Below are 13,604 nucleotides of genomic sequence, written 5' to 3'. Positions count from 1 at the left end.
TACTCAACATTGTTTTCCTGTTCCATGTTGGCCTAGTGTGTGTGTGTGTGTGTGTGTGTGTGTGTGTGTGTGTGTGTGTGTGTGTGGATCGTAAGAAGCTTTTCCCCAACTGCAATGCAGTCAAGTCCTCTTATGTATGTTTGTTTTATGCATTTGCAGATGTCCAGACTTGCACATGCACCACACTTTACGAATGTATGTGTGCTGGTTTAAATACATTGGAGCGTGTGAGAAATGATTCGATCACATCATCAATAACATCTTCGTGTAATCTGGTAGTGCTTTTTTTCTGATTATTACATATCCACCTCAAAAACTATGCAAATCATTCTGCCTCCAGCGCGATACAGTGCATTCTACAATGATGTGAATTCCACATTACCCTTGATACCTCACAGACCTTGCGGTGAACAGTAGGGCCTCAACTTGTCATTATTTTCAATAATAATTCATCTGACAACTAGTTTTTGCTAGTTTTGTTAAGCCAAATATACTTAATTTAGGATGATATTAAAAAAAGAGATGCAACGATCCAGTTTTTTCCGTTCCAATCTGATACCGATACCTGGGCTGAGCGTATCGGCCGATACCGATACCCGATACACGATACCCGATACCCGATACCCGATCCTACTGTTGAATGAATGAACTGTATACCTTGCCATGTGAGTGAAGGGCATCAGGCTTGATTAAAACATTTAGCCTTGTTAAAAAAAGTTAACAAATTAAGACATATCTATAAGACAGATATAAATGTACTTGCAAACATGGAACCGAAGTGACTAGATCGCTGTAAACTATATTGCTGTGTATTATATTAATAAAAAAAGAAATGACTGGATCAGAATGCTGGATCTGCCTCATTCATCCGATATCCGATCCAGCTGATTAGTCAATATCGGAGCCGATATACGATCCGGGTATTGGATCGGTGCATCTCTAATTAAAAATAGAAAAGTATTTAATACTCACATGTGAGAAGCTGAAAACAAAGAATGTAACGTATTGTTGCTTACAAATTACTTAAATAATGAATTAATTATCAAATCGGCTGTCAGTTAAATCAAGTAATATATTAATTAACTAATATTCCTAGCTCTGTTTATCAGATTTTTTTCTTGTGGATTGTTCAAACTAACTAGTAAAGACTTTTCTGGAAGGAGTTGTTGCTGCTGAATGTAATGCAGAACAAACAATCAAACAATATATTATATACAGTACATGACTATTCTGTAACCACTTAAATGAAATCACGAAACAACATGGTTACAAAATGTTCAGACTTTCTTCATATGTAGAGCACAGGATCATTTGAGTTATGCTCAAATCTGAAACCATTCTCATGGATTATTTGCGAAACACACACTTTCCCACACCTGATGATGACCGAGATCTTCTGATCCAACACCATGCTGTGAGGGACTAAAAATTAAGGCAACAAACGTTTTATGGGTTTGACAGTTGGAGCGAGGGACTAGATGCATTGATGTGTCTTGTTATGTTATTCGGTCGTCACCTCTAACTTTGTGTGTATGTGTGCGTGTATGTGTATAAATGAGATACGCTGCTCTGTTTAATAACTTAGACACACATCTGACGTGTCAAAAGAAATGTCATTAAAGACCATAATAGGTGTGTGCGCCCTCATGTCTTTGCACATGGGCACTTTTGTGTGTGTGTGTGTGTGTGTGTGTGTGTGTGTGTGTGTGTGTGAGCTCAAAGGTTTCCTTCATCTCAAGCAGGACTCTACAGGTATGTGACCCCCCGCCCCCCTTCTCCCCTCTCTCTCTCTCTCTCTCTCTCTCCCACCCACCACCCCCCCCCCCCCTCGGCTCTGCCTTCACCAACAAGGACGGTATTGTAGCGAGGGTAAAACGATAGCGCTCAGGGACGGGTTCAGCTATGTGGTTACCCAGACAACCTCTCATACCCCCCTCCCCACCCTTCCCACCTCAATCCCCTCCACCACTAAACCCCCAACCCTAACCCCTACCCAGAACCCTTCACCTCATTGAGGCTGCAAACATACATCCATTAATTTTTTTTTTTTTTTTTTTTTGGGGTGACTTTCTGTGAGAAAAAAAGAGCAAGAGAAAGAGAGGAACGAAAGGTGTGTTATAAAAAAAGAGGACAAAGCCAGTCACATAAAGACAGAGAGAGAGAGGTCATCGAGGATACAAGTTCCACAAAGAGATATGAGCTGATTGGGTTGTATGTTGGGATGTCCACTATTCTGAGCATAAGGGCGTTTTAGTGATGTTTTATGACTGGCAGCAATGGAAAACTAAACGGATGGCCAAATAATAGAGTTTGTTTCCATGCTGTTACTTTTGGGTTGCAATTCTTAAAATCCAAACTAGAAATACACACTGCACTATAATCCTTTGATTTAGCCCTTTTGGATTTAGTATCTGTCCCTGTGGGCTTTCTGGAAATGAAAACATTCAAACCTACTGTGAGCTGTTGTTGCATCAACAGTGTGTGCTGGTCCCTCTAAATTCTTTGTGTGTGTGTGTGTATCAGTCCTACCTTGTGTGTGTGTCTCTGGTTCACTGTTTCGTGGACTGCTGCGTCGTCTCTCTGGCTTCTTCCCTCCCGGACTGCCCAGTCCGCCCCCTGACCCCGCTGACCCAAGCGACGGGGCGTGTGATTTGTTGCTGCATGACAAATAAAGTTATAAAAGCATTTAATGTTAGATACAGAAAGAAAATAAAAAATCTTCAGAGCCAAAACTTTGAAATATCTTATCAATATTTTGCATCCAGGTCCACATTTGACTAGAGTGAAGGATCGCTTCAGTTGGTACAAACATTAAACGACAGTTAATTTAGCATATATAAAAAAGACAATCTAGTCAAAGCCGATCACAGAGGACCACAGAAGCAGTAAGGTCACCTGTATCCATTGTGTGCTGGCCCCAGGCTGCCCTTATACAGAGTGGAGGGAGGGGAGTTAAGTCGATTCTGTCGCTCTAGTCTCTGTTCCTTTATCTTCTTGGGCTGTGGCTTACTGTATGTCTCCTCTCTGCTTATGTAGTTAGACATCCCATAAACTGGGATGATTTCTGACAGAGAAGAGGGGGAACGAGAATTGATGTCACAAAAAAATCTATACCAAGCACATTTTTAATTGTATTAATAATTAAATTAATTCCACATAAATCCGCAGATTTTATTTTGGCATTAGAATAGAGTCCAGTCAGCATGTCAGTACCTGGATCACCATACATGGGAGGAAGGTGGTGCTGGTAGTACTGGTGGGGGGGCAGGTCCCCTGGGCTGACAGGGGGGTAGAAAGAGTGAGAATTGGGGATGAAGTGAGGATGAGCCAGATAGGGGGGCAGGTGGTGTGTGGGGGAGAGGGCCGGAGAGTAGGAGGGAGGGTAGCATTCTGGAGACTGGGGGGTCACTACCACCCGGCGGACCCCTGTGTTATCCTCCAGCACCTGTGCAGGAGACACAGAAGAAGAGAAAGGGAAGCGAGTGTAAGAGGAGGAAACATATGTATCAGGAAGTCACAGTTCACAGTTAACAGTACAAAGACATTTTGCACACAGTCTGTGAGGGTTCCCTGGATAGTGCTCGCTCATAGGGGTTCAGGAATCAGTTTGTATTTTATTATTTAGTTTCTAATTGGCATTTTGTATTTGACGTCAGTGGATAATGTACAGATTATTAATCAGAAGGGGTATAAAATAAAGGAATAGTTCAACAATTTGGGAAATGTGCTTATTGCCTTAAATGATTAGATTGATACCGCTCTCATTTCTGTACATACAAAAGCTACAGCCAGCAGGTATTAATCTTCTTGCCTAACTGTTGGCGAAAAAATGAATGACCATATTTCCCAAATTGTCAAACTAGCCCTTTAACATTCTAATATTCTTTATCTCTAAATGTCTATCTTTTAAAGTTATTTTAAATATTTAACAGCCCAGGAGTACCTTCTCTAACAAAGTAGAGAAGAGCAGGTGCCCTGTCTGTCAAATGGTGCCTATCTAATAAAGGAATTAATTGCATAATTTATTTAACAAGCGGGACACTGTGCTAACAGGATGCTTTGGCCCTTTATATGGTGAAAACAAGTGCCGCAATATGTTGTCATCAGATGGACTGCAGATTTCAATAACAACTACTTTCAAAGGACTGCCTTTAATTACCATAGATTCCATACATGTATTCACTGTCACATTTACACACACACACACACACACACACACCAACTATTCAGACACTTTCACAGGCCTGCATTCCAAGGGGAGCAAACACACACTCCCTGCAGAGAGGGGAAGTCATCTGCTGGTCCCTAACAACAACATCAACAACAACTGCAACACACGCACACACACATTCACACCAAATGACCCCCCCCCCCCCCCCCATACACACACACACACACACACACACACACACTGAGAGCAACAGTGCCAGAATACGACAGAAAACGGAGGAGAGTATTAAAGGGGGTCAGGAGGGGAAGAAGAGGGTTACAGAACTAATCCGAGTGAGAAAAACTGAGAGTGGGGGAGAAGAGGAGGAGGAGGAAGAGGAGGCCCCCTCATCCCCTTCTCTGCGGCAGAGAAGAAAAACAGAGTGTTTACAGGAAAACAAGGGCAAAGTCCCTGCATGAGTACATGTGGATCCGACCTACACACCCACGCAACATTTACTGGCAAAAACACACGTATTACAAATAATAAAAAACTGGAAGGGACATACAAATATGCATGCACCTGTGCATACACACAACCCACCGTCACAATGCAGCCATTAGCACAAACCACGAAGGACACACAGGCACGCACACACATGCAAAATCTATCTGTCAATGCACTACTTTCCTCCACCGCAGTGCTCTTTCTCCATCCATCCCTTCTTCCACCCTTAACCCCACAAAAGCCTACCCACCCAGTGCCTGTCTCCCCTATCAGGCATGTTTACGTAAGAGTGACAGTGTTTCCCGCTCACACTTGGCCTAGTCCCTACTAACACACACACAGACACACACATAGACAAACACACAGACACACACACACACACACACACACACACACACACACCCACGGTGAGCCAATGACCTGACTTCCATTGGCATACGAGCACAGTTGCACCACATGCAGACCACAGATGTATTTGTAACACTATATTTGTGAGGACAGACTATTGTTGATTCAATAACCTTTTACCCCTCCACACCAGTAACACGGCGAAGCCAACCTTTACTAATTCATAATGTCCAACTTGTTTTTTTAAAAGCCCACTGATAACATCCCGGCTACGGGAGATTTTTCTCATCTTTCTGTTGTTGCGAGGACATCTGTTAGAGATGACTCTCGCTCTCTCTTAAACAAACACACAAAAAAGAGAGTCACTCCCCCCCGCCCCCCGCCCCCCCAACACCTGAAATTCAGCACATTCCTACTCTGTGCTCTGTTGGTGGAGGAGGCTGCCTTGGTTACTTCTCTTTCTAAAGTGCAGCAGCCAGGATTGGTGTAATGCCCGACGCAAGTCTACATGGATCCGATACCATGTAATTTATCGCAGAAAGAAATCTACTTTAAAATAGTTTATTTATGTTCTTTTTCAGTTATGACTGACCGTCAGACGAGCCTATAAACAAAGTTCTAGGGCAGGGGTGTCAAACTCAGGCCCGTGGGCCAAATCTGGCCCGCGGTGTAATTATATTTGACCCTCAAGATCATAAGGTAACGACCTGTTTGTCTTGTCTGCAGAGCCACCATGGCTGTAACAACACAACATAAAATAAGAAACACCACGACAAGTACAAGGACATGCACTGGAAAGGTTCAACATTACATATCTGGAGAGAAGGGAAAACATGCACATTTGCAGTCTTTTTTTATTTTTATTTTTTTAGTTAATATTAAGTTTGGCCCACAACTTTGTCCCAGTCTTTACATTTGGCCCACTGTGAATTTGAGTTTGACACCCCTGTTCTAGGGCATTGGTTCTCTGTATGTATGTGTTCATGTTATTCAATCCTTAGCAAGGCCATACAACAATGACAGCAATCATATCACATCCATAATAACAATATACTGTATATACATACATAATGCACTGGTATTGGGTCGGTTCTCAGTATGGGTCAATATGCTGGTTTAGATATTGGAATCAGTAAGGAAAAACTGGAATCGAAACATTTCTAGGATTGACGTGCACAGGCTCTCCACAAACAGTCTGATGATGACGCTCCTGCCTGTTATAGGGAAGGGTTGCCACCGTACTCTACGGGGGAATTGTTGGGTCTATGTAAATCATTCAAATAAAATTGAATTGAACTGAATTGAACTTGATCCAATCCTGATAGGTATACACCAGGGATGCCCAATGCTGCTCCTGGAGGGCCACTGTCCTGCATGTTTTAGGTTTCTCTGCTCTAACATACTTCAATCTAACAATTTTCAAACCTGTGACAAGCTTCAGCTGCTTGATAACGAGCACATCATTAGATTCAGGTGTGTTGGAGCAGAGAAAAACCTAAAACATGCAGGACAGTGGCCCTCCAGGAGCAGGGTTGGGCAGCCCTGGTAGACACTAACACTCAAGTTGAAAAAAAAAAACCCAGTTAGGTCTATGAGCTAGTCCTGCTGTACTCCACATTTGCTTCAAACCTCTCATGTTGCACATCCACATTTGCAATGCAACCGATTTTCCGGCTGCAAATAAACCATTTGATTTCCTTTTCCTTATCGCATTTAAGGAATTTTACAGAAACAAGCATCAGTAAATTGAAACAAATCTGTGAACTGATACCTAATGAAATAAATACTGAATATATTTGCCTTGGAAAGATATTATGGCAGGTTTTTATACTTGTGCTTGATGGCATATTTTCAGAAAAGAAACCACAAACACAGTGGCACACTCTGTGTTGGTCTTCCTCAGCGGATCAGATAGATGAAACACACACACACACACACACACACACACGCACACACACGCGCGCACACACGCGCACACACGCACACACGCACACACACACACAGAAGAAGAACAACAACAAAAACAAACCTGTGAGATGTATCCTGGGGGTACGTGGATGGGGGGGATTGATCCATTCGGGGACATCATGGGAACCTCAGCAGGACCTGCAAAGGAGGAGAAGAGTTATTTACTCAAGCAGGCAGCTGAAGTAAATCCTCATATACATTCGTCAATCAACAGTACACATGCAGGGACACAAAAACACAGCCACACACATTGAGGGGCAGGCCAGTAGAAATTGTGGAACACTATTGTAAAATATATTCCAGTGATTCAACATGTACCAGCTGTAAATGTAAGTCAGTCTTTTCCACTTATTTCTGGCAAAGCTTTCGGTGGATGACGATGGATGGATGTACAACACATGAGGGCACATGACCCGCTCACTGAAATAAGAAAACCTCAGCTCTGAAGGAGAAGCAAGACAATCTAATAGAATTAGCAGATTGAAAATGATGTTGACTTTTCCACAATCCATACCCCCCCCCCCCAAAATCTCTCCTCCTCTCTCTTCCTCCGTCTCTCTGCAATGGAGGTCTGCGGCTGGTAAAGTCATCGGGACCCCATTGGGATAGCTGGAGGCAGACCTGGCCTCAGAAATTACACTGTGCACACAGTCACACAGCCACACACACACACACACACACACGCTCACACACGCACACGCACGCACACACACACACACACACACACACACACACGCTCACATACACACACACACACACACATACACACACACGCACACACACACAGAGGCCACTACTACCAAACACAAGTATGATACTAATAGTTTCTGTCATATGTTGAATATTCTAAAACCTAATTTCCTTTAAATCGGTTATTTCACCCAATATACAAAAAACACCTCACTGAGCTCTGGTAGCTAAGTAAAGGGTTTTTTCCTTTTGTAATTTAGATGAACTGACCCTTTAATCCACCCCACCCCCCCCCCCACCCCCTTCTCTCATCCCCTCTCTCCCTTTCACCCAGTCTCCTTCCATCCATACATTCCTCCCTCCAACAACCTCTCTCTCTGTCCATCACTTATTCTTCCATCCATCCCAGAATCCACTCTTCTCCTCTTACTCACTTCATTCTGCTTTTCTTTCCATCTTTTCCCCCTCTTTTCCCCTCTTCCTTCATCCCTTCTCTAGGAATTCCTCCTGCATGATCCTCCCTTCACCTATTACTCACATCCTTCACTGCCTCCTTTCTTTTGAATTATTACTCACTTCATCCTCTCCTCCTTTTCCTACTTCATCCTTACTTATTTCTACGAGTAGCTTTCTCCCCCTTTTTTCACCCCTCTTTCCATCACCCTCCCTGAATCATACCCTCTTTTCTTCCATTCCTCCATCTCTCACCCACCTCCCTGACCTCTCACCAGCCAAACAAACACGTACAGTACAGTAAATACACACACACATACCTACGCACACACAAACAACCTGAGCACAGTCTGCAGTGTGGACTAGTTTGTGTTTGGGTAGTGAGTAGGTCACAGGTATGAAGAGACAGACCTCTCTCAGTCCTGTCTGCTCCCCTACCATGGAGACTATGAAAGTCCTCATTGAGTAGAAGGTCATATTATGGAGAGAACACACACACCCACACACACACACACACACACACACACACACACACACACACAAACACAGAGCTCCTCTAAACCGCTTTCCATCACTTATCATAGCACACTTTCTCTCTTACTCACACACTGTCCCAAATACACACTCTCTCTCGATGTGTCTCAGTGGCCCTCTCTCACACACACACACACGCACACACACATACACACACACACACACACACACACACACCCACTCTTGACAAACAGACGTGTGTTTGGACAGTCTCTGCTGCCTCTTCACTCAGCAAACAGCAGCATTCCTCTGCGCACACGCACACGCACGCACACAGACACACATACACCCCTGGCCCCCAAGACTGGACCCAAGAGGCCCAACTACTCCTCGACCCCTCCCCAAAATACAAGACACTCTTTGTCCTGCTACCCTTCTTTCTCGCACACACGCACACACTGCTGTAAGTCGTATAGTATCAGTCTGTTTGCCATTTAGAAAAGCTCAGGATAATCAAGCAGGTGAACGTGTGTGTACTCAAGTGGCTGTTATTGTGCACATGCGTGTGTGTGTGTGTGTGTGTGTGTGTGTGTGTGTGTGTGTGAGTGTGTGTGTGTGTGTGTGTGTATACATAAAAGTGAGTGTGGTCCATAACGTCACTCTCTGGACTCTCCAGCTTTGCCCTATAAGCACCACAAACAGAGTCACGACTTCCTCTGCCTAATCCTGCTGGAATCCCAGACAACACAGCTAACAAACTTCACCCACCCCCTTCTCATCTTCCATCTGTTGCTTCTTCCGCTTCCGACTACCGGAGAGGTCAGGTCAGGGATCGGTTATGAGGTCATATCCTGCAAATGGGATGACTGTATTACCTGAGCAACTGAAGGGCAAAAGCATGTGTAATCTGGCCCAATGAGGAGTTACTCAATTTCACCAATACTCCTATTTAAAATGGAAAACCTTATTCCAAAAACAAAAGAGACCAGTGTTTCTCTCAAAATTATAACCACCTATGTTTACTTTTTACAAAATGCTTCCATCTACATGAATGACTCCTACACACTAGCTATTGAAAGTTTTGTTTTTTCAGATGTAAAACATAATGATGGAAGACCATGACAACCGGCCCTTAGAGCTAACAGTGAACAACATGATAAAGAATCAATAATTATTAATACTTTTTGGTTAGTTTATGCAAGAGGAACTGCCCAGCACGTTTCCTGCAAAATACAATTAAGTGGCTTAAAATGTAAAATGCTTCTCAGTTTTGAATGTTGATTTTTCTATACTTGTACTAATGGTACCAACTTAAAATGCTACATTCTGCAGGAATCACCTTATATTTACTATGACGGATAGTCCCTGACGCGATCGTAAGGCCAGGTGTCTCTCTCACTCCTGTTATCTGGTTAAGGAGAGTGCACTAAAATTCAATACCACGTATATGACTTAACATTCCTCCTGCGATGGTCACTGAAATAATTGTGAGGTCTGTGGTCAAGTGTGCATTCATTTTGGGAGTTAGTGACATGTGCGCCTTTTTGAAAGTCACTGTCTAAAGCAACCGAGATGACCACAGGAATGATGACAAGTGACTTTAACAAAGAAAGACAAAACAACAACAACAACACTGACACACAGCAGGGAAGAGCGGTGAGGAAGACAGAGATGTTGTGTCTGTCGTCCTCTGTTATCACGAGGAGCGAGAGCAACAGTATTGCAGAACAAATTACAATGACAGTGAAAAAAAAGGGCAAAATACATTATAACATTTGTTAAATGTAGAAATTAAGAGCAACTATGAACCCAAGCTTAGGGTGAAATAAAAAGACACACAGACACACACAGACACACACAGACACACACACACACACACACACACACACACACACACACACACACACACACACACACACACACACACACACACACACACACACACACACACACACACACACACACACACACACACACACACACACACAGTTAAGTCTCACCTTAGAAAGTTTGTTATCAAAGATTTACACAAGAATTTCCAATGACCATGTCCATGGTAAACATCCTGTTTCATATTACACCCCCCCCCCCCACACACACACACACACACACACATATATACACATACATATACAGTCACATATGCTCACTTTAAATAAAAATATAAAGATAAAGAAATACAGGAACACAAACTTGTGATTTAGCCCAGCTGTCCATACATACATGAAACACATACACATTCAGAGGAGATGATGCAACATTTCATCAGATGTTTCCCATGATACAGCTGTCAAAGACAGCTGCGACTGGGCCCCCAAAGCACAACACACACACACTCCAAAACAAAAAGAATCCTGGTCACACACACGCCCAAGCACTTACATCCGCAATAATGCACAAACGAATGCACACTGCATAAACACACACTCATCTACGCATCTCAGCAACTATGTGTTTTCAGTCTGTTCATGGAACTGAAGCAGCAGTGAGCTTTCAGAAAGAAGTGAGACACTTTCTCTCTCCCTTCATTTCCGCCCCGCACATGTGGCTACCACATTGAAAGGAAACGCAGACCCTCTTGGGAAGGCATGTGTGTGTGTGGTGTTGGTATCAGACCAAAGGAGCCTGTTTATGAGCTGACCTACATACGAAAACAACTGGACTCAGATGGATTTCCCAAAAACACGCAGACAAAAAAACAGTGTTACTGAATAAACACACTTAAAATAATCGGGATCTTTAAAGTACAACACACACACACACACAATCTTGGAGGCCGCTGTCAAATCTAGATAAGTATTCGTATTACTGTGTGTGTGTGTGTGTGTGTGTGTGTGTGTGTGTGTGTGTGTGTGTGTGTGTGTGCATACGCGCACATCTGTGCATGTGTCTGTGTCTGGGTCAGTTGTGACGTGGCGTTGCCTGGAAGTTATGTAAGCATCAGCAGGGTAATGTTATCTGTCCTCGAAGCTCCAAGAGCAAGACACTCCCACGACAGCTTCCTCTACTGCCTGGCCAATATATAAACACACACACACACACACACACACACACACACACACACACAGTCTACTGTCGGATTTAAGATCTAAAAAATTATATAAATCCCCTTAGATCCCAACTGATACAGCTCTCTCGGAGAGAAAAGGAGACAAAGAAAGTGAAAAAAAGAGTGGAAGACAGACAGGATAAAAAAAGAGAGATAGAGAGGGAAGAGGGAGCCTCCTGTAGCAGGAAATATGGGAGACAACTTTAAAATAGTACAGTGAACTGTATTTTCACATCCCGGAGTGGTACTAAATACACAGACACACACTCACACACACACACAAGAGAGCCGGTCCATCTCCGGTGAGTCAAGTCCGGCGGACATCTTTGCCGGGGGCAGGGTGAGGCTCAGTGATGGAGGAGGAAGTCAGGACTTCCTGCGCTGCCCTGCCCTGCCCTCAGTAACCACACCAACACTCGGCAGACTGAGGCAGAAGCTTTCGCATGCACAAACACGCATTCATAGACATGCACAAATGCAAACACAGCTTATGCGCTGGATATGCATGGAGAAAACACCTATTCACATGTGCATTTAACATTCACGCACGCGCACGCACACTTACACGCACACTTACACGCACACTTACACGCACACAAAAACACTTCTGATCCTGACGCTGTGTTCTGTGCGACAGTCTGTAATTTGAGCGGGCTGCCGATTTGCTGTGGAATGTAAATCATAAGCTTGAAAGTTGCTACGTTTAAACACTGGGTCTTACTGTAATGACTGTGTGAGTGCGAGTGCGAGTGTGTGTGTGTGTGTGTGTGTGTGTGTGTGTGTGTGTGTGTGTGTGTGTGTGTGTTTATGCTTGCATAGGTATGTGTAAGCACATTCCTCAGGACGAGTGAGCCCCCACGACTTAAAGCCTCTAAGCGCAACATTGCATACCAATGCCATAAGAGAACGAGAAAGCATCAATGCCATGACGACTTCATCAACGTCTGACATCAGCACATTAAAGCGAGAAGAAGAAACAATCACTATGAGGCTTGTAAATCCAGGGCTGTATTTTACTTCTCCAATGGCTCAGCCTCATATTTCAAATGAAGCACGCGCTCTTGCAAGCAGATTATGTTTTTTAAAAAAAAGTTAAATAATAAGCATTGTGCAACAAAACTTGAAAAAATGTTGGGTGATCAACAACATCAACAAATCAAAGGTGATTTTGCACAAACGAGGTGGAACATTTTTTCAAGTTTGAAAAAATGCCAAAATGCTGCCAAACAGAAGTAACTAGTTTTGAAGTCATAAAGTTCTTCAATTCAACCTCTGGAACCCAACTTTACTGTCTCTAGAGATAAATTACCATGGAAGTCGTATATTGCATTTATCATTCATTCATCTTCAACCGCTTATCCCAGGGTCGGGGTCACAGGGGTGCTGGAGCCGATCCCAGCTGACATTGGGCGTTTGGGTCCACCCTGGACAGGACGCCAGTCTATCACAGGGCACATAGAGACAAACAGGGACAGACAACCATTCACACCTACGGGCAATTTTAGAGTCATCAATGAACCGAACACGTGCACGTCTTTGGACTGTGGGAGGAAACCGGAGAACCCGGAGAAAACCCACGCAGACACGGGGAGAACATGCAAACTCCACACAGAGGGGCCCCAGTCGGGATGCGAACCTGGAACCTTCTCACTGTGAGGCGACAGTGCTAACCACTACACCACCGTGCAGCCCATTTTGCATTTACTGTCAGATTTATTTTCACCTGAATCTGATAAGAAACACATTAAAAGTGAAAGAATGAAAGCCGGACCGATGACTTCCATGGTCAATTTATCGATCTATAATTTGCTAGCGTTTTGACAACGCAGCTGATAAAAGTGACACTTTGTCAGCTAAAGAGTAATGTTTCCTGTACCATTTTATTTCTGTGTTATCAATCCCTTCAAAAACAGCAGGTGTCGTTTTTATTATGGACACAAAATTTAGGACTAACACTTTTGAAAT

General features: G+C 43.5%; 1 protein-coding gene across 3 annotated transcripts in view; it reads right to left on the bottom strand.

The window, feature by feature from the left end:
* fndc3ba (fibronectin type III domain containing 3Ba) overlaps nt 1-13,604 on the bottom strand; it is a 102,166-nt gene that overhangs the window by 47,727 nt on the left and 40,835 nt on the right. For all 3 annotated transcript variants that reach the window (XM_083924056.1, XM_083924054.1, XM_083924055.1), the window contains exons 4-7: nt 7,035-7,111; nt 3,214-3,445; nt 2,896-3,064; nt 2,530-2,657 (exon numbers count right to left, since the gene is read on the bottom strand). In XM_083924056.1, the coding sequence (XP_083780182.1) occupies nt 2,530-2,657; nt 2,896-3,064; nt 3,214-3,445; nt 7,035-7,111 (606 nt within the window). The remainder of the gene's footprint in view (nt 1-2,529; nt 2,658-2,895; nt 3,065-3,213; nt 3,446-7,034; nt 7,112-13,604) is intronic.

Source organism: Echiichthys vipera (genome assembly GCF_963691815.1).
Source record: "Echiichthys vipera genome assembly, chromosome: 12".
Classification (NCBI taxonomy): Eukaryota; Metazoa; Chordata; class Actinopteri; order Perciformes; family Trachinidae; genus Echiichthys; species Echiichthys vipera.
Note: the sequence above shows the minus strand (reverse complement) of the source record. Positions and strands in the feature narration are given on the sequence as shown.